The 25,881-nt window shown below is 40.1% G+C and overlaps 4 protein-coding genes across 8 annotated transcripts in view; 2 read left to right on the top strand and 2 right to left on the bottom strand.

Annotated features, from left to right (window-relative positions):
- chrm5a (cholinergic receptor, muscarinic 5a) overlaps window positions 1-16,357 on the top strand; it is a 20,908-nt gene extending 4,551 nt beyond the window's left edge. Inside the window, exons 1-2 of one of the 3 annotated variants that reach the window (XM_014012104.1) lie at window positions 7,547-8,032; window positions 13,806-16,357. In XM_014012104.1, coding sequence (XP_013867558.1) covers window positions 13,879-15,456 — 1,578 coding nt within the window. In that variant the 5' untranslated portion in view covers window positions 7,547-8,032; window positions 13,806-13,878 and the 3' untranslated portion in view covers window positions 15,457-16,357. Of the gene's footprint in view, window positions 1-7,546; window positions 8,033-13,805 lie in introns of those variants that run through there. The other 2 variants (XM_014012122.1, XM_014012113.1) reach the window with 2 other exon arrangements.
- On the bottom strand, window positions 16,234-18,900 carry zgc:194887 (fibrinogen-like protein 1-like protein). 2 transcript variants are annotated; one of them, XM_014012164.1, is made up of 3 exons: window positions 18,130-18,900; window positions 17,856-18,003; window positions 16,234-17,109 (listed from the first exon to the last, which is right to left on the bottom strand). In XM_014012164.1, the coding sequence occupies exons 2-3, from the start codon at window positions 17,995-17,997 to the stop codon at window positions 16,418-16,420; spliced, it is 834 nt and encodes a 277-aa protein (XP_013867618.1). In that variant the 5' UTR covers window positions 17,998-18,003; window positions 18,130-18,900; the 3' UTR covers window positions 16,234-16,417. The 2 variants fall into 2 exon arrangements, with proteins under 2 accessions (XP_013867618.1, XP_013867613.1); XM_014012159.1 differs by having other exon boundaries at window positions 17,856-18,007.
- A 105-nt stretch (window positions 18,901-19,005) lies between these two features.
- Window positions 19,006-25,881, bottom strand: part of LOC106520175 (KATNB1-like protein 1) — a 34,012-nt gene continuing 27,136 nt past the window's right edge. Inside the window, exons 1-10 of one of the 2 annotated variants that reach the window (XM_014012143.1) lie at window positions 21,523-21,587; window positions 20,754-20,815; window positions 20,582-20,619; window positions 20,219-20,498; window positions 20,006-20,121; window positions 19,869-19,919; window positions 19,692-19,781; window positions 19,482-19,586; window positions 19,237-19,330; window positions 19,006-19,141 (exon numbers count right to left, since the gene is read on the bottom strand). In XM_014012143.1, the coding sequence (XP_013867597.1) occupies window positions 19,109-19,141; window positions 19,237-19,330; window positions 19,482-19,586; window positions 19,692-19,781; window positions 19,869-19,919; window positions 20,006-20,121; window positions 20,219-20,498; window positions 20,582-20,619; window positions 20,754-20,810 (864 nt within the window). In that variant the 5' untranslated portion in view covers window positions 20,811-20,815; window positions 21,523-21,587 and the 3' untranslated portion in view covers window positions 19,006-19,108. Of the gene's footprint in view, window positions 19,142-19,236; window positions 19,331-19,481; window positions 19,587-19,691; window positions 19,782-19,868; window positions 19,920-20,005; window positions 20,122-20,218; window positions 20,499-20,581; window positions 20,620-20,753; window positions 20,816-21,522; window positions 21,588-25,881 lie in introns of those variants that run through there. The other variant, XM_014012151.1, reaches the window with a different exon arrangement.
- The window catches only part of acp7 (acid phosphatase 7, tartrate resistant (putative)), a 16,509-nt gene continuing 11,783 nt past the window's right edge, over window positions 21,156-25,881 (top strand). Inside the window, exons 1-6 of the mRNA XM_014012134.1 lie at window positions 21,156-21,290; window positions 21,936-22,003; window positions 22,136-22,272; window positions 22,400-22,600; window positions 22,699-22,881; window positions 24,452-24,477. Coding sequence (XP_013867588.1) covers window positions 22,164-22,272; window positions 22,400-22,600; window positions 22,699-22,881; window positions 24,452-24,477 — 519 coding nt within the window. The 5' untranslated portion in view covers window positions 21,156-21,290; window positions 21,936-22,003; window positions 22,136-22,163. The remainder of the gene's footprint in view (window positions 21,291-21,935; window positions 22,004-22,135; window positions 22,273-22,399; window positions 22,601-22,698; window positions 22,882-24,451; window positions 24,478-25,881) is intronic.

Genomic DNA, 25,881 nt, shown 5'->3' on the forward strand with positions numbered 1-25,881 from the left:
ACACACACACACACACACACACACACACACACACACACACACACACACACACACACACAGGTTTTATCTCAAAGAAAGCAGAGGCCGTTGTCTTTGCTCAACAGAGGCTTTTGATTCACCAGCGAGGAGCCGATGCAGACGCCCTTTGATGTGATGTGATGTGTGTCCCCTTATTTTCACAGCAAAGATGGGTTTGCTCTTTGAAGCAACCATTTATGTTGTTTTAATCTGAGACAAAAGTGAACGATTCAGTTCTTTTTGTGCACAACTAGAGAGAAAAAAAAAAGATTTAACTGAYACGAGCTTAAACGTACAAAAAGGGAGCTTTAACTTGTTTTTTGCTATCTTGTTATCGCCCACCACTGAAAGGCAAAAGCGAATGTGTTTTGGCCCATTTGTGTGTGTGTAACTGTTATCATAGTATCCCATGAACCACTAGATATTTTATGAAACAGATTGGTAAGTACTCATCTCCAACTGATTAGCTTTTAGAATGAACCTGCTTCAAGATGGAACCTGCTTCAAATGACCTAAAAAACACAAAAATGGCCACAAATCAGTCAGTTTTACAGACATTTTTGCTTAAATTTGATGTGAAATTGCAAGATAACATCTCAAAAGTCCTGTGATGAAAGAAGTGAAAAAAAAATTTAGAAAAAAATAAAGATTTTTAGTTGAGTATAAAAAGTGTTGACAAGCTGTAAAAACCAAAAGAGGCATAACAAAAGCCTGACCATGCATGCATTCTGCTGAATGTTTTGCTTTTGGAACCTAAAACTGCATTAAAAAATAAAAACATAACAGTAAATTAGCCTAAAATATTTAAGAACGTGTCATTGTCACATTTGCTGGAATCATCTGATGGAAACATTGACAACAAATTTACAGTGAAGTCTTCAATAGTACATGAAAATAGCCGGTTGAGCACAATTTTGTGCCTCCAAACAGATTATAACAAAGCTCCACTGCCTGCAGTGAAAAACCATCATATCTCATAAAGTAAGTAGAAACCCTGTGGCTCACGGACTTTTCATCATAGCCTAAAAGATACAAAACCTTGGGACAAAGCAAACCCTTTCTTAAAAGATAACAGTGCGTGTGAATGGGAACAAAGTCTTGAGGATGAATGTAGGAATTCATGTAATCTCGGGTGATAGTTGCAGACTATTAGAGAGTTAAACTAAAAGGAAAAGGTTTCCCTGGACAAAAAGTAGAAAATAAAGACAATTTAATGGAGGAGCTGCCCATTCGGAATGTCTCCTCCATTTAACAGGGTGAGTTGTTGGGAGGTCGGGATGGCGTGACTCTAATTGAGGATTTTTTTCCATTTTTTACCACAATGCTCAGCTGGAGGTCTTTAATAACAGTAATTAAAAGATAGAGAGGGTCTTGCAACCAACCACATATAGCAGAGTGAGGACAGAGAAGTAGAAACTTGTTTCAGACCTTGACACGTTTTAAGTGACCAGTATTTAGAAAAAATGGTGACAGAATGTTTTGATACAAAAGGRGTTTGGGACATCTTGTCCCCATCAGCAGCTGCGTCAGTATGCACAGAAGTGCACACACGTGTCGCACACACACACCTGCGCACACAAGGACAACACTGATTCTGTGTTTGAGCCTGTGGTGTGGAAGAAAAGGGGCGAAAAAGCCGAACGCAGCTTTGATTTCTTATTAATTTTCTTGTGGAACGGGTGAAAGGGGTGCAGTCATCTGTATTTTTGTTGTAATCAACATGCTGGACAGGCGTGAACACTTMCAGCTCCGTTAACTACTGCAAACCTTTTAGATAAAAAGAACTGTTAAAAAAAGTATAAAACTTTTTATTTTCATAGAAAATGTTATCTCCTTCCACAGTTTTAGATTGTCGAGAAAAAGAAAACGTCTGCCTCTTTCAGTTTAAACAAGACTGTGGAGAAAATATCAACTCAAGACACTTTAATTCAAAGGAGCACTGTTGTTTCAAACTGATGCTTATTTGTAGTTGGGGAGACCCAGACCTCCCTCTCCCCAGCGACAATTTCCAGCCCGTCCAGAGGGACCCCGAGGCGTTCCAAGGCCAGAGAGAGTACATAATCCCTCCAGTGAGTTTTGGGTCTTCCCCGGAGCCTCCTACCAGTGGGACATGCCTGGAACACCTCTAAGGTCGTATTCAGACCTGATAATTTGCTCCGCTTTAAACGAACCAGAGTTCGTTTCCAGCGTTGGTCCGGACCTTTTGTGCAGGTGTGAATACACTCATGCAAACTCTGGTGCGGATCAAACAACCGGACCGAGACCTGTTTTTTGAGGTGGACTCGGTCCGCTTCCAAACGAACTCTGATGCGGTTCACTTCAGTTTGCTTCTGGTGTGAATACAGACCGGACTCTAACCGAACCAACTGCATTAAACATGCACCTTTTTGGACTTCACAGGCCACCTTTGCTAAGCTAAATAAACTGAAAACATACCTGTTTCGTCGTCTCCTGTTAGCAGCTCTACTGCCGACATGTTGTGGGTCAGAACACGCAGCGCACCTCGTCTCCTTTGGGTTGCGGGACACATTTACTGATGCCACTCCAAAATTAGAATATCATCACGGAACCACCATTAAATTAGCTGCTTCCTACATTTTAAATGCTATTGCAGTTGTACTATCAGCAAAAATGTGCGCATCAGAACCGCAGCATGCAGGACTTCCTTGTTTTCTTCTGGGTCTGTGGCTCAGTCCCGCCCCCGTCCTTTTTTTGTCCAATGGGAGCAATGATCGTCACACTCGTGGCTTTGTTTAYAAGTTATAGTTCATTTGCAAAAAAGCACAATGTGAATGCAAACCGCACCAAAAGAAAAAAAAAATCCATTTTTGGTCCGGACCAAACAATTGGACCAAAGGACTTTCCTGGTCTGAATACACCCTAAAAGGAGGCATCCAGGAGTCATCTTAATCAGATGCCCGAACCACTTTAACTGATGTGTTTTTGATGTGGACCCACCTGTAGGGAGGATCGTCAAGGTCGGGTGCGTTGCTTGCTGGGCAGCAGGCGAGGGAGGGTCCCTGGTTRAATTTAAGAATCCAAAACTCCTGACTCAGGTAAAAKTCACAATAATACAGATTCTATCAGCTTTTCTCATCTAACAAGGTATGTTTTAGCTTTGTGTTCTCATGAGATTGTATTTAGAGCTTTCCATCCTGTCTCTTCTAGGCTGAACTCCATCRCCATCAATAAGAATTTTATTTTGGAAATATCGTATTTTCTTTACCATGACCCAAATCCAAAGTGAAACAGTTTGGGACAACTGATGAGAGACGGACCAGTAAACTGAGAGTTTTGCCTTTTGCTTCAGATTCGTGTTTGTCACGATGAACCAGTGCAGACGAGGCTCACTTAAGCCTATCGTCAGTTCTGAACAAGACACCAYGACAAACTCCTTTACTTCAAGCAGCGACTCATCTCCATCCCAGACGGAGCATTTCAGCTGCAAACAGCCCCACTCTGCATTAAATGCCACGGCTTGAAAACACCACCAGAATCACATCATCTGCATAAAGTAAAGATCCGGCCTCTGAGGTTCAGAAACTGGACACACGCCTTGAGATCCCGTTCATAAACACCACAAATAAGACAGGAAACAAGGGGCGGTCCTGATGGATGATCGTCTTTCTTTGTTGTTGTTGAACTAATGAATGTTGTTTAATACATTTTGATGTGAAGCAGAACCTAAAAATTCTAGAAAACGCATACACACCCATAYAAATTTGTCGTCACCTTCATGGGATTTCTCTGCGTCCGTCCAGACAAGATTGTTGTTGTTGGTGTGACTGAGGAGTATAGGATGTCTTGACTGGAATAGAAACCTAATGKTTCACAATGATGACTCCATCAGAGCTGTTTACCACCTATTCAGCTCAGTCGAGGCAGCATTAAAGTTGCATTGCAGCGAGGAASAGCTCAAATGCCATCAAGCACCGGTTGACTGGTTGATAAAAATAGGTGTTCTGAGCGTCGCAGGTGCTTTTTTTAGAAGCCAATTTTTTTGTAAGTCTGTCGATATTAACAGCTGTGATCAAATATTAACATCTAAATGTCCTAAATRCTGCAGTAAATTATTTGAAAAAAAAAAGATAAAACTTGTGCATGTTTTTGTGTGTAGCAAGCCAAACAAGCCAGGCTGTTGTACAAGGGGATAAAAGCAAGGCTCGCAGCAGGGGGACTTGTAAATCCACTGAAACAGTGCAGAATGAAGCCAAATCATTATGTCAAAAAGCAAGTTGTTGCTCTAGACCAGAGGGACACACAACCCCACGCACACACATGCGCAAAGGCAGGCCTGATGAGAAACAAACATTTGTAGCACATCAAAGCCTCGTGGAAAGACGGACATCACAAGAGTCAATGCTTTTAGCCACTGTGGCGAGACACAAACGCAGTGAACAAGTAGATTAAAAAAAGGGCCCAAAGTCAGCTATTGATCATTACTCTGCTGGATATTTTCTGTTTATAGCAAGGCAGGTCTTTGATTTGACTAATAATAGAGACCAAATTTCAAGCAAAAGAAGCGTATTTAGTCACGATTCAGTCCACGGATCCTCTCCAACTGAGCGCCGACACTTTAATAAGGAGAAAAGGGAAAGAAAAAATCAAATTAAAACGGTTCCTTTATTTGATGAGGCAGRTTTTTTTTCATCTTCTCTTTTTTTCTTTCTTTTTTTTTCTAGCATATGGGTGCACAATTGGGTCAGCAGATAAGCAAACCCCTATAGATTGCGGACAGATGCAATTCATCTCTGGCTGTGATTTTGTCCCCCCCCCCCCCCCATCCCGTCTCACTGTCAGGCATGCAGGGATCTGACAGGGACCTGTGGACAAACAGCCACGCCTTCAGGATGCAGACGGTTGCTGAGAAGGGTGACCGAATGGCAGCATGGCTGATGYGAATGTGCGCTGGAACAGAACAATGAGGCACGTCACCAAAACCCTTGTTTTTTGGCTTCATTGTTCACATAGATGAACACCGCTGAGCAAAACTAATCAATACGATAAACCATCCGGAGCTGTGGCACAGCTGCACATTTATGTCTGGGTGATAATTTCTGATTGCATCACATAAAAAAAAAATACACAGGGACACTGTAAACCGCGTACAGGTCAGCAGTTCAACAGCAGTGATGAGCCAGGTGTTTGCGTTCTGGCCCCCCGCCTGGAAATGGCATTAGATCAGCAGGTCAGGTACGCAGGGTGGAGGGAGGGGACTGGGGGGATATATGGGGCTCTGCTGGACAGACGGAGTGGGATTTTCATSGCAGGCATTAATCCTGATGGCACGACCGTATAGCTTTTCATCTRGTAGCAAAATCATTCCAGTGGGAGATCTGAATGATGACAAATGGCTTTGTGTGGAGAGATGGCCACGTGTTTTATTAACCAATCAGCTTTTACTGCTCTTAGGGGGCAAAGGACAACTCCACAGTCTGTGTTCAAGCTCATTATCTTGTCATCACTAAATGTTCTTTATTGATTATCTTTTTCAGTTATAAAGGTGAAGCAAAGTGTTTTACTTTTTTGCCTTTTTTTTTGTCAATTGCTGCATCTTTAGATTGAAATAAAAAATATGCAATCCAGTTTATTTATGTGGTGCCAAGCCACAAAACATTGCATCTCAAAGCACTGTACAAAAACAATAAATCTAAAGAGGTCAGCAGATTGTGTTGAATCTTTACTTCATCACAGTCTCCCATCCTGAGCAACACATTGGCGACAGTGGAAAGAAAGAACTCCTTTTTTTAACAAGAAGAAACCTCCATCAGAACCAGAACCAGGCTCAGGACAGGTGGCCATCTGCCTCGACCAGCTGGGTTTTGGGGGGATAGGAAAGAGAGAAACACWGAAGGACTGGTCCAGGTGTATTTTCCTCTAGAGGAGAGACAAAGAAAACACTTTATAGATAGAAATAATTACAACAAACATAAAGGAAAGGGACTAAAGACAKCAGCAGAGTGGGAAAATKTGTTCAGTTTGTCCTCCAACAGTCTAAGCCTATAGCAGCATAACTAAAGAATAACTCGGGAAACAAAAGCCTAATAGCCTTTATCAAAAAGGAAAGTCTTCAGTCTTTTATGTAAACAGTGTCAACCACTTATACTCCTGGTTCAAGAATCAAAAAGAAAGAGAAACCCCCAAACAAACAATGTTAGAGCCACAGTTTTATTTTATTTTATTTTATTTTATTTTATTTTATTTTATTTTATTTTATTTTAATGTGTCATGCTAAAGGCAAAAACCGGACGAAGTCATTTGACACCCTGGTTTAAAAAAAAGCCCCCAGTAGCATCTGGAAATGTCTGGAAACGTTTAAATTGTAAAACAGTCTGAAATTATACAGTGCTTTAAGCCCAGTCGGACCCCAAAGCGCTTTAAGCTAGGTTTATAGCTGAAGCGTCGTGCCGGGTGCGAAGGTGCATGCACCAAAAGTGATGCAATTGCACCGTCCCTGCCCCTGTGTGTGTTTGTGCACCTGCAAATTTTTGTAGGCACATCGTGCGCCATTCAAATAGTTTGTTTGTCTGTCAAGCTTTTGTTCTCCTACTTACAGCATTTTCACAATTTACAAAGTGTACTTCCACGTGTCATTTTAGAGAAATACACTACGTAAACGCCAATTATAAACACCTCCACTGCTGGTGAGGGTGCAAAAGCATGAACCTTTACACTTACAGCCATTCATACACATTCGCACAATGATGATGGTAAGCTACATTGTAGCCACAGCTGCACTGGGGCACACTGACGGCTGCCAGGCACTGGCGCCCTGACCCTCTGACTATCATAAGTAGGCAAGGTGGGCGTGTCTTGCCCAAGGACACAACGACTGAGACGGCTGGAATGGGCRATCAAACCGTCAACCCTCTGGTTACAGAACGACTCCCCTAACCACTCCGCCACAGCTGCAGAAACCACACCGTTTTTACCCACCGATGAAACAAAGACTGTTAAGGTACAGATTCTGATATTTCATTTTTTTATTAATGATTTTATTAATATTTATCTTGTGCCTCAGATGGGAACTCGTGGCTCAGATCAGCACCCATCATCTGGATTAAAAGCGGTATTAAGACTTTACACCAAAGACCACTCAAACACACAGTGACTCAAATCCAGGCACACGGGTTTCAGTGAATTAAACATCTGTCAGCTCTCCACACGAGAACACAAAGACAGCAGCCGCGTAGTGCAGACGAGTTTGGCCACACAGCACTGCACAACTCAGAGAGCTGCGAGTGGTGATAATCAGGCTCTCTTCTTCACGCACAGAAACACATTCCAGGATTTGGCTCAACTGGTCTCAACCGAGCACCACCCACAGTGCCGCTTCCACACACTTTCGCCTCCTGCCCCCCCCCATGCCTTACAAAACGCCACCCCCTCCACCCTCTTCAGTTTACGCTGCATGCTCACTGTGCCGAAACACGATGAACCATTCAACCCTATGGGAATTTCTCCTCCCAGCTTCCGAGCGTCAGCTACATCTGTGTGTGTCAGCCTGAGTTGTTGCAGCAGCAGTGACTTGGCTCAGGCTGCCTCTCGGCGACATTCTGCTTCAACTTGCCTGAGAGGCAGCACGGTTCTCGTACACTCTGCTCACACTGAGGGAAAGTTCTCTCCTGTCCGCTTCCGTTGGCTCCTGAGYTGAATCATCTTCCGTCTGTGGACGGCAACTTGAGGATATTTTCACATTTGGACAAATGATAGCAGTTTTGCAGCCTAGAGGGGAATGATGCTCTTCTTACGCAGGCATGTCTGAAGCTTTCTGGGCTCCATCCTTCCCTCCATCCTCTCCCTCTGCCCCAGAGACTGATTCCTTCTGGCATGTGAGGGWCAAGTCAGCAGGTTTTCTTCTCTTCAAATGTGTTTTGATCCAGTTCCTTAGTGCCACACTTGACCCACGAGCTTCTCAGGSAAAACAAAGGGATTAACGATGAACTTTTCTCCCACTGAGAGACAACATCTGACTTACCAGAAGCCTGTGAGATCGGATCTAAGTCAACAGTGAGTAAGTTCATCTTTGTTTTTCTCACTTTACATCAGTGACTTGTTCAGTCTCAGGAGAATACCGACTGATTGAGCGTGAGCTTTTTGATTAATGYACAACGGCATGACCTGGATTCGAGTGGGAAGGACGGGATGTGTGCACAAGTGCATATCTGAGAGRTCTCAGCATGTATATTTAATGAAGTCTTTTACACTAATGAACACAACGGAAGACGTGCTCTCAAAAAAAACTGTGTCTCTGTGGAAGACTTAACACACACTAATCAGCACGTTTCTATTGAGACAGATTCTTCCATAAAAACTCCCCTGAAAAATGTAGTGGTTTCGTACATTTAAGACTAAATATTTGCTAATTTATTTCATCAAGCATGTTGCACATGACCTTCACCCACCTTTTACACACTCCTATTCTGTCAGCAGCACACMCAGTTTATGACACATTCAGTTATAAATATTTCGAAATCCCTGAAACATTTGATGTAATGTGAAATCTAAATGTGTCTTGTTATTTTTTATTTTTATTTTATTCAGCATTCTTGTGAAATATTACGTCTTCTTCCAGGAAAGCAATTAATATATATTTTTTCTAAACTGCACAGTCTCACATCCCTTCCTCTCCTCCGTTGATTAACTGGAAATGACAATACAGAAAGGGATTAAGCAGTGGAGCGTGATTTTAACGAGTCCCCCCACAGCCCCAACGGATCTTTTGAGGTGCTACAATAAATGTTGAAAGGTTGGTTCTCTTGAAAGAGAAAAAATGTCCTAGAAGTAGATGTCACAAAGCAGAAATGATTAGGTGGCTCTGGAAAAAGAAAAAGAAAAACAGCATCAGACTGAGTTAAAAGAGGAGTTTTGATTAAAAGCTCTGAACTTGGGAGTTGTCGAGCTGAAATACGGAGCCAACAATTGATGTTTGTATTTGTTTTGTAGTTATATGTTATCAGCTTGGAGAAACATTTGAGAACAAACTGAAAAAAATTACAAATGAAAATAGGAGTGTACAGATTCTTATTTATAAGAACACAAAAMCCCCAAATACGTTTATCCGTTATCCAGACGATGGGGCATTAATGAAACGTAGTCGCCCAGAAAACAAAACTCCTGGAGGCTTTGTTGTTTTATTCCCTTCAGCTGATGCCAAATCCACTGTGGCATCTGTAAGCRGATCATAATATTCATCTAATAATCTTATTCATTATTCCTCATCAAAGATCTAATTTGAGCCAGCTAATAAGAGCCGTCGAGCGTAAAAACGATTTAAAAACAAAAGCTGTTTACTTGTTTATTGTCAATGTTTTTTTCACAGCAGTTTTTTTCCGTTTTTTTTTTTTTTTTCACCAGAGAGGACACTTGCACAAATCTATTTTTCCAGAACACTGCATGTGCTGACTTTTTAAACCATGGGTCAGTGCTCTGACTACAGGAGCCTCAAATTATCATGCCAATGAGCTCTGGGTTGCGTCATTCATGCTCACCACACCAGCACATATGTCATCTTTTGGCTCCTTTGCCTTGACTCGCCTCTTTGTTGTTATCACCACCTTCTTCTGATGCTCAATTCTGTCTTTATTTACCTGGGGTYTGCTGAGATAACACCAACACTAACACGGGATTTTAACAGTGCAGAGCTGTGTTGAAGCCTGCATGATGAGGAGCATCGTGTGGTGCAACAGGACAGGAGAGGACAGGAGCAATGTTGGCCAGGTGCCAATGAATCCGAAACCAGCTTTCAGCACTCAGCATGGATCTCAGGACAGATTTGTGCTCCACAACCTGTCCTCACTCACAGAATGGTGCGTTGTTAACTATGCGATCAGTTACCATTACTTATGCATACTGCGCTAACGCAGGAGGGAAATTTGATATATTTGGATATATAGGTAATGAAGAAGACTCTGCTTTCTTAACTGGGTCAGTAAGGTTTCTTTCCACTAATGATTTTAACTGGTTCTCAACAATGACTCCATACAGGAAAGTAAAATCTCATGACGATGTCATAACGACTGGTAAAAATGAAATAACCAAATGCACATATTTCTCATATCAGTGATAAGATCTCTAAACAAATTTTGTTAATGGATGCCAACTACCACCTCTGTTTAATTACGGAAACACAAAGTAACTAAAAATACCGTAGGTCAATGATATTCATAGAAAAGATGTTCATAATCACAAGGTTTCACAATTTCGATGTTTTTGTACATATTAACTCTCAGATTTGCTGAGTAAAGTGTGCAGACAGATACGCTTTGTTTACWTTAAGTGCGTGCCCTCATTTCAACTTTGCATTTTGGTGTATCTGGAATGTCGCTGGAGTAAATACCTCCAAACTGCACTATTTGATACAGTTCGGGCAAACCTTTTTATATTTGGTTTCATGGTTCAGGAAAACAACTCAAATTTGTTTTTCCGGCTTCAGCTGAAGTACTTTTTTTTGTTGTTGTTGAGATGAAAAGTGACACATCACTCATGAGTACCAGAGTTATTTTGAGAGACCTGTTTGGGTTTTTGTACCTGAGCAATTATTCGGCAAACTGTTCTCTGAAGCTGTCATAATTGACAGTTTCTTCCTGCAGAGTTTTGATTAAACACTCCAACGACGAGGCAGCGCTGTTTACCGAGGAAGTGACCAAGGTCGCTCAACAAGGATGTGAATGTTTGTTTGTAAGCTGTGTCTGAGAGCCAATTTCCTCTACATGGTGCTTGTTGACTTTTAAAGAGACAATGTGTGAAGCCATGTCACCTACATGGAGGATTTTCTCAGGACAGATGAGACTGAGATCATTCTTCTTCCATGAGAGCCTCATAAAGTCTGCTCCAAATAATGGAACTGCTGTTACATTGGTTATTTTCAATCATTCTTGGAGCTTGAAAGGTCATAAACAGAATGGAGATGGTGGGTTTAAACGCAGCAGTGAAAGTGTCTCAGTTTAAACCTTGGATGAAAGTGATGTCATGCTGCTCAGAGGGTTGAGGTTTTCCCTGAGGGTGTGAAAAGTCTTTGGAAAGTTCCAGCTGATTAACTGCAACACAGTGCAACACACAATTTACACCTTTTACACACATAGAGGATCATTTGCACAGGTGATAAGGTGATAGTTTGTAACTTCCAAGACAAAAAAAGGGAAAAAAGTCTCCCAGCATATTATTTTTTAGATGTCTGTAATGAAATTTCTTTGAGCATGATATGTTAACTGAAACAAAAATCTGTATTTTTTTCTTCTTTTTTCTTTTTTATGCACTTCTTGTTACTGTGCACTATTTTATTTTTATATTGTATCATGTTCGAATAAATAAATTTCATTTCATTTCATTTCAAAAATCAAATCATTATAGACATTCCATCCTGTTGGCTTGTTTTTGAGCCATGTCCCGTTTGACATGAATAGCCTCTCCTTCACTAGTAAGAGAACATTTGGCAATCCAGTTAATTCCATTCATTCTGTTCAAAATGAATATTTAAGATATCCACAGTGCCAGGGGTGGTTCTAGGGGCGGGGCCACAGAGGCATTGGCCCCAGCTGAAATCTGATTGGCCCCTCAAAGTGCCCCTGTCATGTCACTCATCTGTCCTTTGCCTGAGAGAGATAATGATGGATGCAGATCCATGTCCAAACACTAGTGGCGCTATTGAGTCAAATATTAAAATCCAGCATGAATCAAGCAGAGAAGTCTTCTTCTTTTCTTAAGAAAGTTTGAACAATCCTGTAAAAACTCTTTCAACTGACAAATGATGACTGGATTTTCTCACATGCTGTGTTTGAGAGTATTTAATTTTTTTACAATAAAAATGAATGTAAAATAGATGAAGAGAATTTACTGTACAAGCTCTTTTTTACACCACATCACTTTCCAAGTGTTTGAACATGTGTGACTGGTTAAATGTACACACCTTATCAAAACAAGGGATTTGTGTGCCAGGATGTTGAACAAATACTTGGCCCCTCTATGAATATTGTGGCCCCTTGATGGCCCCTTATGCAGAAAAATCCTAGATCCGCCACTGCATAGTGCCTTTTGCCTAACCAGTATTTCAGATATTGCAAACTGGATAGATGGATGGATGGACGGATGGATGGATGGATGGATGGATGGATGGATGGATGGATGGATGGATGGATGGATGGATGGATGAGGAACTTGACACGATGCCTTTGATCGCCTGCCTCCAAAGGAGAAAGCTGAGGATAATTGAATAGTATTTTTTGCCTGTGTCTCTCAGTATGTCTGTTAATCATATTACACCTGTTTTAAAATTGTTGCACTGGCTTCCTACATCATATAATTGATTTTAGGGYTCTTTTATTGGTTTTTAAATGTCTTAACGGTCTTGCGCCATCTTGWCTGGCTGAACTGTTACTACCCTATGAACCGCYACTGACCCYAAGGTCCTCTGGCACTGGACTATTAACAGTTACAAGAGTCAGAACACACTTACAGAGAGGCTTCTTTTCAGTACTATGGCCCTCATCTGTTGAACGGTCTGCCTGAGAATGAGGGCTGCAGAGAGTGTTGCTGTTTTTAAGAACAGGCTTAAGACATGTTTTTGCTGTATTCCTTGAACTGTATCTTTCCTGATCACTACATTTTTTTCTTTCTTGGGGGGTATATTGTTTTTTTTATGGGTTTGTTTATTGTGCATAATTTTGTMCAGCACCTTGAGCTGCTTTTAGTATGAAGGGTGCTTTATAAATAAATAAAAACTTAAACTTAAAAAAAATGTCATGGACCACTGGTCAGAGTATTTATTTACCGTTATTTAAGCAGGCAAGTCCCGTTGAGATCTCAGATGTCTTTTTCAAGAGAAGCCTGGGCCTGAAGGCAACCTATTGTACATGTTTTTAGGGTACAATTAAATGTGGTTTCACATCACTGCTAGTTTTAATTATGTGCTCCAAGTTTCCACATATGTACACGTCTGGTGCCATCTATTGATGTCAGAGGGAAAATGCAAGTGTTATGTTATTGCTCTGCTGCTTCAGGTGTTAAAGCCACTTAATGTACAGAATGGTCAACTTTCTTGAGTGGCCAACTAACCCATCTGCAGACACCAAATAGTTGTTTTCCTGACAAATGTGTCTGAGTGTACTGCGTTTTGAAACCTTCCACACATAAAACCTTTAAAGCCATTTATTTAAATACATAAAAGAAATCATGACAAAATGTTACTTTGGTGTACAGCCTAAAATTCACTAAAAGAAAAACACTTTATTTTCCCCTATAAATATTATTTTCATAGCTAATTAGCATTTACACTTCTCAAATGAAAAAAATCCTGAAAAAAAAAACACACAAACAACTACAGCTAAAAGTCTTGTTTTCTACATGAGGAGTGCAGTTTGTTCAGTTAGACTTTGCTTTTATTTATTTATTTATTTATTTATTTTGTTTAAGGGCTTTGCCCACACAAGAGATTAGACAACATTGTCTTGCACATTTTCAGTGCTGAAGGGACATTAATACTGAATAATTACTGATGCACAAGACCTTCAACCTGGGTTTATCACTTTTTTTTTGCATATTTTGAAAAATATTAAAAATCACAAAATACATTTTTATTAACATTTTCAACATGAACTCTTAATTTGAACACATCAGTCTGAAAAGCTGCAAAGTGAATGAACAGATTATTATTACTAATAATAATATTTGGGCCCTATTTCTATTTTCTTTTGATGTTTGACATTTTCATAATCAAAATCCTGAACTGATGCCTTCTTTTAGCAGAAGAAAGAGTAACTTTTCTTTATTTCTTTCTTTCTTTTTTTCAGATAACCTTGCTGGAAAAGATCTAATTTAAACACGCTTGTGATGAATGGATGCCAGTAGAAAACATAAAAGACCATGGAAGGAGAAAATGTACTCAACTCCACAATGAACACCACCGCGATGGATGTTCATCTGGTCACTCACAGTCTCTGGGAGGTAATCACCATCGCCACTGTGTCAGCTATAGTCAGCCTCATTACCATCGTGGGAAACGTTCTTGTGATGCTCTCCTTTAAAGTCAACAGCCAACTGAAGACGGTGAACAATTATTACCTGCTGAGTCTGGCAGCTGCTGACCTCATCATAGGTGTTTTCTCTATGAATCTGTACACCTCTTACATACTGATGGGCTACTGGGCCTTAGGGAACCTTGCCTGCGACCTGTGGTTGGCCCTGGACTATGTAGCCAGCAACGCCTCAGTCATGAACCTGCTGGTGATCAGTTTTGATAGATATTTCTCCATCACGAGGCCTCTGACTTACAGGGCCAAACGGACTCCCAAACGGGCTGGAATCATGATAGGTTTGGCTTGGCTGGTGTCCCTGATCCTGTGGGCGCCGCCAATTCTTTGCTGGCAATACTTTGTTGGAAAAAGGACAGTTCCTGAGAGGCAATGCCAGATCCAGTTTTTCTCAGAGCCTGTGATCACATTTGGAACAGCGATAGCTGCCTTTTACATCCCTGTGTCCGTTATGACAATCCTCTACTGTCGAATCTACAAGGAGACTGAGAARAGGACCAAGGATCTGGCAGAACTTCAAGGGGTCAACTATTCGACGGACTCTGGTGAGATTCAACCACAGAAAACTATCATCAGATCCTGCTTCAGTTGTAAGCTAAGGTCAGCGTCACATGATCAGAACCAAGCCTCCTGGTCATCGTCCAGCAGGAGCAATGCCAAATCAGCCACCTCCACCAGTGATGAGTGGTCCAAAGCCGGTCAGCTGACCACCTTCAACAGCTATGCCTCCTCTGAGGACGAGGAAAGGCCGGTGTCTCCAGGAGGCCTCAAGACCTCCTTCAGGAACCGGGCTTGTGACGCCAGCAAAAACAARGTGGGCAACGAGAGCGAGCATCTCAGCAGCTATGACGAAGACACCTTCTTCCAGTCGCCACCGAAAAACAGCTCTCAGAGGAGCAGCAAGTGCGTGTCCTACAAATTCAAACCTGTGGCCAAAGATGCTCACGTGGAACACCAAAGCAAGAACGGCGACACCAAAATGATGTCATCAGCGTTCTCCTCAGCCGAATCCATGAGTGCTCCATCCACCTCCTCGACGTCCAAAACCATGGACACTTCCCTGAAGAACCAGATCACCAAGAGAAAGAGAATGGTGCTGATCAAGGAAAAGAAAGCAGCGCAGACTCTCAGCGCCATCTTGCTGGCTTTCATCCTAACGTGGACCCCTTACAACATTATGGTGCTGATTTCAACCTTCTGCTCGGACTGCATCCCCCTTTCCCTTTGGCACCTGGGCTACTGGCTGTGCTATGTCAACAGCACGGTCAACCCCATGTGCTATGCTCTTTGCAACAAGAATTTCCAAAAGACTTTCCGCATGCTGCTGCTCTGCCAGTGGAAGAAGAAAAGAATTGAGGAGAAGCTGTACTGGTACGGACAGAACCCTGCAGTTAGCTCCAAGCTGACATGAACTAGTGTTTATAAATGACTGAACCGAACTGAGATCCTACGTCTTACAGTGTTGCTCCTAAATCAGTAGTTCTGTTGTAGTTTAAAATAAATTGCTGCTAAATCTCGCAAAAGTAGAAATATACACTTTCTTTATACAATATAATATCTGACATTGTACATAGGTTTGGAAATAGTTCAAAGTACCAGTATTTCAGATCTAATTTAGGCATTGCGTGCGTATTCCCACTAATTATTATTGTACCACATTTGTATTCAAACCTCTACTCTTACGTCCCTAATGTGATAGCAAATTCAGATCAGTTTCTTTTTTGAGTTTTCAAAATGTTCTATTTTGAAGGGCTAAAATTGTCCATGTCATCCTWTAGCTTTGTAGTTGAAGAGTTATACTTGATGATCACTGAAGCCTTTATCAATGACTGTCTAACAGTTAGATTGCTTACAGTCATTGTGATGATGCATCAGCTTTCAACAGTACAAGGAAGAACCTTTAAATCACTCTAACTTGTCTATGTTTACACCAGGAGGATAATTGGAGGATTTAACTGTATTTTTGCAAAAACCTCTCCATTACTTTTCACTCTCAGGATACATTTTTTCTTGTGTATCAAAAAAAAAGTATTTGTTTTCTCTGAAATACTGTTAAATATGTCATCATATCTTCTGGCAAATTTGTAACATAATGTGAGATTGTTTTTTCTTCCTGTAAGTATAAGCTAACATGTTGTGAACACTTTTATTGGGTAACTGTGAAAAACGAGAAGACGTCCAATCTGAGGAYGGTGGAGATGTTTGGGTATACTGACAGTTTTATATTGCTTTTCAAGCTTGTGAAAACTTTTTTTTTTCATTATTTTGTGGTCATGTACAATAATTTCAGAATAAAATGTGATGAATTGGAAGATTCAGAAGGTCACCAGGTATGTTGGATGGGAATATTGGACTCCTCGAGAATGATGTGTTTATAGCTCATCCTTGCCGTCTCCACTGTAAATCACTTTAACTGTGTCTGAAGGTCTCACCATCATCCATGCGTACTTGCAGAGGTGTTCCTTGTTGCAGTCCTTTTGCCAGTAAATCACATTCCTGCGATTTAAATTGGCACCAGCACARGCGTCGTACCACCAACCCCCTCCCGGCACGCCCTGGAACTCCAGCTTGGCACAGTTTTGGAAGTAATTGTCATTGTCTCGGTCCTTAGTGGTGAATTTCTGGTTGTCGTGAAGGTAATTCTCGGTGTCTAATGTCAGAGCGTCCACAGCCGTGCCCTGGAACAACCCCAGCCTCAGCCTGTACGCTGTTGATTCATCCTCCACCAGGAAAGGATCATACTCCCCCAGCTTAGTGACGGCATCCTGGTCTACAAGTTTTACTCCCAGCTTGTAGAGGGCAGGACCGCGGGTGAGCTGATGGAGGTGCTTGTTCCCCAGCCAGTGGTCCCCATTGACGTCTCCAAAACCATTTTTGTACTCATCCCAGGTGCGATCAAAGTCAACGCTGCTGTTGACCGTGATGTGCTGCACCACGGTCCAGCCTCCCTCCTGCATGGCACAGTAGGCCACAATGGSGGAGTTGTGTGGTCGGATCAGGTAAACCCCATCCCTGGCCTGGCCTGAAGATGTCATTAGCATCTCATAGCAGTCTCTAGGCAGAACTGTTGAGCAAATAAACAAGTCAGTTTCTGGTAAACGAAAGAACATGTTATTGTTTCTGTGCTTTCAGACTCATAAATTAGGGTGTACTTTTGATTTTAGAAAACCGCAAAACCATGATATTATTGCTGAGAACTGAAAAGACCACTTATCATCAATGAGTCACTCAGTAATTTCATCTGCAGATTGGAATTTGACCAACCAAAGATTTTCTCAAAYGTTCTAAACAACTTTGAGCACTGCATTTTTTGGATCCAACATTCTTAATTCAAGCTAGGGTTGGGCAATATTGGCAAAAAAAAAAAAAAAGAATCACGATTAATTGTGGTATTTAGCCGATAACGATTAATTTGACGATTAATCCCCTGGAGTCTCTGGACACCCTTTTGTCCTATTCACATGACCAATTTAGTGGGAAAGATTTGCTCTTCGTAAAAGATTGCTCCAAGTTGTGTCAAAATTACAGACTTCAGGCTATACATCAAATTTTTTGTGTTGATAGATAAATAAATTACAGAACAATTTTTTTTAATGTTCGTCATATTTGATGAAAAACTTTTGGTAGTTTTCTTGGACTGAGGAAATCAGTTTTTAATCATCATTTAATCATTTTAATTGTCAAGTTACAAAATATGATCGATTATTGTTTTTCTGACAATTAATTGCGCGATACGATTATGCCCAACGCTAATTCAAGCAAACAATCGGAAAGCTCAAAATGAAAGCGAAAGTCTACACAAATGCATACCTTTCATCTCCCTGTTYAAGACCTTGTTGTGATCATTTGGGAGAATAAGATGCAGGTTTTCAGCTTGAAGATGCTCCATTTTAACTCCAGTCACACTCAGCAGCAGCATCGTCACTGCAAGCAACCAGGATCTCATCTTCATCCTTCACTGTCTTGTGTCATACATACTTATATTAGTTATTGACATAGAATGSTACGATCAGTACACGATATAGTGAACTAAATACAAAACACACCATAAAACTTTACAAATGCCAAAAATCATAATGCTTACTTTGAGTTGGGGAAACACAGTGTAGGAATATTACACTCGAACCGCCTCTGGCACTGTGTTCGTCTGCGCAGTCTGAATAAAAAGCACTTGAATGCAAACATGATTGCAGAGTTCAGATTCAGAGTTCAGTGAATTGCAGCCTCTCCAACCCAGCTATAGCTGGACTTTAAACCCATGATCCACATTACACTACAGACACCAATCCTCCACTTATCTGTATCAAGTGAGATAAAACCAAATGTGAACCCATATCCCTGCCTTATTTTAATCACTTCAACAGTGCATGAGGCCAAAGTTCAGTTAAAGTGGGGGAAAGCCTTACAAGTTTCAACTCATTGCTTTAGATCATTGCTTTAGGGATTGTTTTTGTTTGAAGTAGTAACCTCACTGYTATATTCAAGCAAATCACATGGAATTTAGCACCAGTGTGCAGTTAAATTAACTTTTTTTGGTACATTAATCACTTGTAAAAACCTTGATCGAAACCARTTAAAATGGCAAAGTTCTTTCTAAAATGTTATCCATCAGGTGGAAAATTTCTAAAGTTGTCACTGATTCACATGATTAGTTCTTTCTTTATCACGCCAGAGAAACAACACTTCCACAGGTCAAGGCTTAATGGTCCAACAGCATTGAAAAGATAAGTAACAAGCCTSTGGAAAACAGATATAAAGTAACTAAAACTGTCAAAACCACCAAGAATATAAGTTTAAATACAATTTTTATGTATCATCACTGAAGCATAAAACAAATTAATGATCATTGCGACAGTCTATTTGTTTACTGAAGAGAGAATAACATTATTTTATACTTGAATTGCTATTGCACCATCCCTGTTTCAAGTTGCACAGTAAACTCACTGTTCAGGCACATTAGTTCACAAGCTCAATCTTTCTTATTTATTTAAAAGCACAATGGGCATTAAGGTCGTTTCTGCTGCTTTTGACGAAGAAAGATAGAGTCTGAATCCTCACTGGCATCATTTAAGTTGAAAGAGGAAGGAATCAATGACCTGAGAGGGTGAAATAAAAATATGAGTTATCATTTTTATAAAGCAAATTAAAAAAAAGATGCGGATATGTTGCTGCTTTTTCATTTTGCCCTCACATTGGCCATCTCTCGTGCCACATTTGGAACATTTTTCAACAGAGGCTCCTGGTCCCACAACATCCACAACTGATGATTAAAAGCCTGGAAATTTCTGTGCAAAAAGAAGAAAAATAAACAGCAACTGAAAACGTTACCTTGAAACAAACATTATTATTCAAGGTTATTGTAAATAACCAAATTTTATTCTTTTGTTTTGCCCCTTGGTGTTAGCAGAAAAAAACATTCAATAATAAAAGACTTACTTATCTTGCTCAGGTACAGTTGATCCACTGAAGCCGCTCATTTGAAGTTCCTCCCACCAGTTTTTTAAAACCGAATAGATCCACTTAAAACCGATAAGTTGATACCTACAAGAAAACAATATCCTCAAAAATTATTTCAGTTCCTGTACGTGTGCAGACAGTTTATTTTATGTGGTTTAGGTGGGAACAGAGAGCAGCGGCGACACTCACTCTTCGTATGGCTTGCTGAGCAGTTGCCTAACAAGAGGAAAGAGATCAACACAGCAGCCGATGTTAATCTTTGTTGAATCCTCATCGATGCTGTAGATTAAAAAAAGCAAACAAACAAGCGGTAGATTAAGTAATTTGTTGCCAGTGCCCGTGTTTTATATTTTACAAATGGCTTACCATTTGCATATTAGAGGGAGAAAATCAACAAGCACACCGGTGTCTCGGATTCTGAGGAAAGAGAAGGATGTAACATTACTTTGAAATTCTTAAAAACACGCTGCATAATGCATGTTTATTAGTCACGCGGTACATACTTCAGAAAATATGTGAGCAGCTCTCCAAAGTTTCTCTTCCATAATGTTAACGCCACCTTCAGTCTCAGATTTCTTCCAAACAGCACATCAGTCATTGTGTTGTGATCCCTACTGAGCTGGAAATAAAGCCACTATGTTCAGATGTTTTTGTATAAAAATGCCTTTTTTTTTCTTTTGATAAAAACAAACATAGGCAGAGTCTGTGCTAGTTACCTCATTGAGTGTGTAGTAGTCAGTCTGCTCAGAACCAGCTCTACTGGTGTTACTGGTATGACTGACGTTTAGTGGGAACTCCAGCGGGTCCATTAATAACATTTCCTGCRGTGTGTCTTGCGAACGTTTCATCTCATTTTCCTTGTTTGTCGCGTCCAAATTCCTCACGAATCTGAGATGTTTCCGTCGAACCACAGGCAGATGATGGCTTTTCCTCTTGCATGACACCAGTCGCTTTAGCCTCCCTGGGTTGTTGTTCCCAGAGCGAACAACTGGATTTCTGGATGTAATAAAACGTTGGAATATGTTGAGCAAAACTGCAACGCAGCTGAAGCAAAGATACAAACATTTTGAATGGAATACCTCTTTTTGTTGAACTCGTCATGTTTGTCGAATTCCACCTACATTAAAACACAACAGGATGTAAAGATCAAATGGCTAAAAAAAAAGAAAAGATACATTTATGTTCCTTAATGTCACTCGTTTTGCACTCCTTAATGACTTGTTTTGCGTCTCTCCTAAGAGCATAGCTTACTTTGAACTGTTCTGCCTCATGATTAATGCTTTCCCCGTTTTCACTGCCGGAGTCCATCAGATCTAAGTAAATGAAGAGGAAAAGCCCTTACATAGTCAGCAAAAAAAACAAAAAAACAAAAAACAAGTAATGCATGCTTAATCGAAACAGAAACTTGTGTCCCAAAAATGAGGAATTACTGGCACCATGTGAGTTAATTAAGTATATGCAAACATTATTATTATTATTATTATTATTATTATTATTATTATTATTATTATTATTATTATTATTATTATTATTATTATTATTATTATTATTATTATTATTGCTTGTAACCTGCGTTGAGGCGATATCCTCAACGCAATGTGAGCATAAAAACACAATGTCCCATAATTCTTTTCGCCAATGTTGTTATTTCCTGACGTAGGGAGCAACGCTGGTAGGAAGACGTTGGTCGCGCTCGTGTTTCAAAAAATCWAAGATTTATTAAACTTACTCCAAACAGAGGGCTCTTTGTGAGTTTAAAACCCGTCCTTCACTATGTTGTGTCAAATAGTAAGTATCGGCTACAAACAAAACAAGTTTTTAAGCGTACGTGACGTGTTATGTAGCTAAAATTTTTGCAAACCAGTGGTTTTAATAGCAGCAGCTTCAGCTTGCGGCTAAGATAAATCTGGTTATTAGAGCTGTGGTAGTTACAACCTGTCGGTGCACAGATAGAAACTTACTGSATTTCAGTTCTTAGATGCAAAAAGACGTGTCTATGTAGCATAGCTGTCGTACTCACCGAGTTTTCCAAACGTTAATAAGTGATACCATTCCCCTTCTTTCTTTCAGAAGAGCTAGCAAACATCAGAAACCGCCCAATATGAGTATAAAGTCGAATTATATTACATTTAGAAGCACCGCGCGCCCTCTAGTGGCTGTTGTTTTACTGAAAGTGATTTAAATCTGTCAGCTGATGTTACAGTCAGCTGAAGACAAGTGCAGGTACAAGAGTCATCACCATGGTTGTTCTTTCGCTTTTATATTTATCTGACGTAAGAGCAGTGATGTGTAGGTGTATCCTTAGTGCACTTGTTTTTTTTTCTTTTCTTGATTGCACACTGAAAATAATAATAATAAAAACAGGATCAGCTGGTTTTGTCAACTAATCCTCTGCACTTTTTGCTGACTGTGCTATTTTTTTTWATTCTGCAGCTTCATTATTTCAGCTGACTGTAGGTTAACCCATGTGGACACCCTCACTAGGGACCAAAACACAATCTGTGAGTCTGTGTTTTACTGTCGCTCAGCACTTTACAAGCTTGAGTTCCCTTCAGTTTCTTGTGAGTTTTGCTGCGSAGGGATCATGTGATCAAAGCGACAGTGCTGTTTATGTGTGTCACTTCTTTTACCAGGCATTTACTGGAACAGCTCAGTGTCAGAATGGTGTCTGCTCATACTGCCTTGGCTTTGTTCAGCCTCGCTCCCCTGTTTGTGTTTGGCATTCCTCCTATTTGGAYCCAGCCGGAGCAAGTGCACCTCTCCTATGCTGGTAAGTGTTTAACTTATGTATTTAAGCTTTAAAATGCAGCTTCCTTAGTGTCTAAAATGTTTTTTTAAACCTCTCAGTAATAAAAAGCAGGTCAGTGAACGTCATATTTCATAATTTTATTTTACAGGAGTACCCAATTCCATGGTGGTGACCTGGACCACTTTTAATAAGACACAGAGCAGGGTGGAGTATGGTCTTGTAGGGGGTCGTCCCTTTCAGATGAACGCTGAAGGTGATGTCACCCTGTTTGTGGATTCAGGAGCGGAGAAGAGGCAGATGTTCATCCACAGAGTCACTCTTACCGGCCTCAAACCTGCTGCTACATACGGTGGGTGGAGCTTTGGTATCCCTGCCATTAGTTTTCGATCTGTCAGGCCGACTCACTGTTAAGCATGTGGTTTTATTTGTTTGTTTGTTTGTTTTTAGTCTACCACTGCGGTGGTGATGAAGGCTGGAGCGATGTCTTCCTCTTCACTGCTCTGAACGACAGCTCAAGTTTCAGTCCCAAGTTTGCACTGTATGGAGATCTGGGCAATGAGAACCCACAGTCTCTGGCTCGACTGCAAAAAGAGAGTCAGCTCAGCATGTATGACGTCATACTCCACATAGGTAACCTCTACATGGATGTAAATGTTATTACGYTGCACTGTAATTAGCTAACAAAGCTTTAAAAAAAACGTTAATTTGTTTCAACACATTTTTAAAAATGAGTGGTCGGTAAAAYCTGAACAGAATGCTGGAGTTGTTGTAAAATGTTTCACTTGGCCCGTTCATTTTGAAGATTTTTTTTTTTACTGTCTATTAACCTTTGATGACAAACCCATTTAAGCAACTTTTTCACTGTTTGGTCATGTTTTAAACGTGGAAGCAAGGTGAAAAAGTGCAAAGCAATTAGAGCAAGAACCATGTGAGTGTCACCTGCTATTCTTTACCTGGGTTATAAAAGCACAGCAACAGTGCAAAGTTCAAAAAGCTAGCAGGTAGGCAGAATAAACCAGATGACTGAAAAACACATTTTAAATCCAAATTGGATCTATAAGATTTTAGGTCTCATTTTTACACCACCACAACAGCCCACACGTCGTAAACGCTAACCAGATATTTTGCATATATGTGATATTTTTTAAGAATACATATCATGCTTTTAAATTCTTTTTTGTTCACATTTAAATAATTTAGTCTATATATCCCTATTTTACCCCTTTTCAAAGGTCAACTCGTTTTGAGGCTGTCTCCTGAAATCCAAATGAGGTGCTTCACACCCCGCCCCCCTCCAGCTTCCAGAACGGTCCATTTTAGTTTGATAGAGGGGTTTACGACTATATAGCAGCCCGGACTGTTTTATTTACAAATTACATAAAAGGTGTCAACAGAAGACTTGTCCATCCAGCCTTACATGTTTGAGCCGGGGTTTGACCCAGAGCCAGAGGAGAACGAAGACCAGACCTTATTAAGACGTTTCATCACAATACTGTGACGTAATAATTTAGAAAGCAGGTTAAAAAACATGACCCAAACAGAATATAAAAATATCTACTCAGCACCAGGAGAGACTAAACTCCAATTTTCTGCACTCCTAGAGACTCCAAGTACACAACAAAGCATAGTTAACGGCTGAAAAAGTGGATTTTGCAGATGTCCCCTTTAAAGGGTTTAGCAGGAGGGACGTTATTAAGTGAAATGTCAGTGGAMGCCGCAGCCCGTGGCAGGTAAAGCGATTAGACGAGAGGATTACAACAAATAAACATACAACAAACATGGTGACAAGTTACAGTCTGTCAAAACTGACTTGAGAGTGTGAAAATCACCAATCAGCAAMATCACAGAGCTGGCTCAAATTGAATGTTAAAGGAAAAAATTAGTGTGTATGACAACTGCAAGTGCTTGATAAAAAAGTCGATCAGACCAGTTGGTGATGACGTCWGATGGGGAAAAATGTGATGGGAAAAGTCAAACAAAACTTTATAAAGGGCTTTGCTTGGAGACTGTATAATCCAGATTATGCACAGAGGCATATTTYAGAAGGTAAAAGATTTGATGATTATTTTGCACTCTAAACATCAAATTAGCCGCCAGCTGGTTAGCTTAGCTTCCGAGTTTTCACTTTGTTAAAGAGTAAAATCCTAAAACCTTCAGGAAGATCTGTTCTAATCTGTGGACCTTTCCTTCTGCTTTACAGGAGACTTCGCCTACGATATGGATGAGGTACTTTACCCTTCWTYCRCTCCWTTATTGTTAATAATGATTAAATTTKTTCCTACTTTCAATTAAGAGCAAAGACGGTGAGTTTCTTTCATCAACACTCCWGGCTATTTTAATTCCACAGTGACAGATGAGATAAGCCACTTCACTTTCCTCTGCTGCCCTCTTCCCAGAGTTAACCACTGTTTATTATTAGGACATACACAGTCACTCCACTGTGGTTTAGACATTAACATTGCTGCGTGATGCCTTAAGCCCTTGGTGAAAGATGAGAAGTAGGGTCATGTCGCCCAAGTATTTCATGAATAAAGTGGTGCYGTTCAAAACCACAGGTTCTAAATCCCAATAGCACATTTGCTCATATAAATTCCTCTCAACAGTTACCTTTTTAATATTTAGCACACATAACCTTATATCAGATGCTAATATCACTTTCCCTGAAACAATTTCCTGCATTACTAATGTTTTTATTTAATTTGAAGAGAGGGCTAAATAGAATCAGCAGACCCTTTCAAAAATCAATAACCATAATTCATTCAAGCTACATTTTTAGATGGAATGTCTTAAATGCACTCTGCGGTTTCACTGGTGTTTTAAGGAGGAAAACAGAAAAGAGGGAGGTTTTGTTTTGTTGTTGCAGGTAAAAGCAAATTAAGGTGGAAATAAACCACGCAGGGCTTCTAAAGGTCATTGCACTGTGTGGTTTGTTTTTTAATGCTAGTCATACTTAAAGAATTTATCTGGAATATAGATCTATTTTAAAATAGATTTGGATGAAGATGACTGAAAGGAAGAATTAAATGTTTAGTTTGTGAATTTATTCAACAGAGACGGTGCATTTTAATAAGTATTACTGTAAATGTACAAGAGTTTGCCGCAAAAGCTAAATTTCATAGTCTCTGAGTGAAGAACTAGAAAACTATATTCTGTCAAAATATAGAGTGAATGTTGAGCGCTGAATTACTGAAGAAATTTTCTGAAAAAGCAAAAACTGATATTAAAGCTAAGTGCAGTAGAACATTAGCTAAAAGCTATATTTATTTAAATGCAGTTTAAACAAATGCTAGCTAAATGCTAAAACTAGCAGAACGTTAGCTAAAAATGAAAAGCTGTTTAAGAAGAAAGTTCAGCTCTCTGTTCCTAATAATACCTAAAATTATTGAAAACTGAGCATTAAAACACTTATTTACATAAAAGGCTGCAGATATTTAAAAAAACACAGTAGGGTAAAAATGGTAAAGATATTTCCTGCACACAGCCATCACCATTTACAATAACTCTTTAGTTAAGTGAGTTACAACAACATCTAATTTCCCTCTGAGATCAATAAAGCAGAGTTGTAAAGTAACTAAGTACAAATACTTTGTTACTGTACTTAAGTAGAATTTTTGTGTATCTGTACTTTAC

Source organism: Austrofundulus limnaeus, unplaced genomic scaffold, assembly GCF_001266775.1.
Source record: "Austrofundulus limnaeus strain Quisiro unplaced genomic scaffold, Austrofundulus_limnaeus-1.0 Scaffold2, whole genome shotgun sequence".
In the NCBI taxonomy this organism is placed as follows: Eukaryota; Metazoa; Chordata; class Actinopteri; order Cyprinodontiformes; family Rivulidae; genus Austrofundulus; species Austrofundulus limnaeus.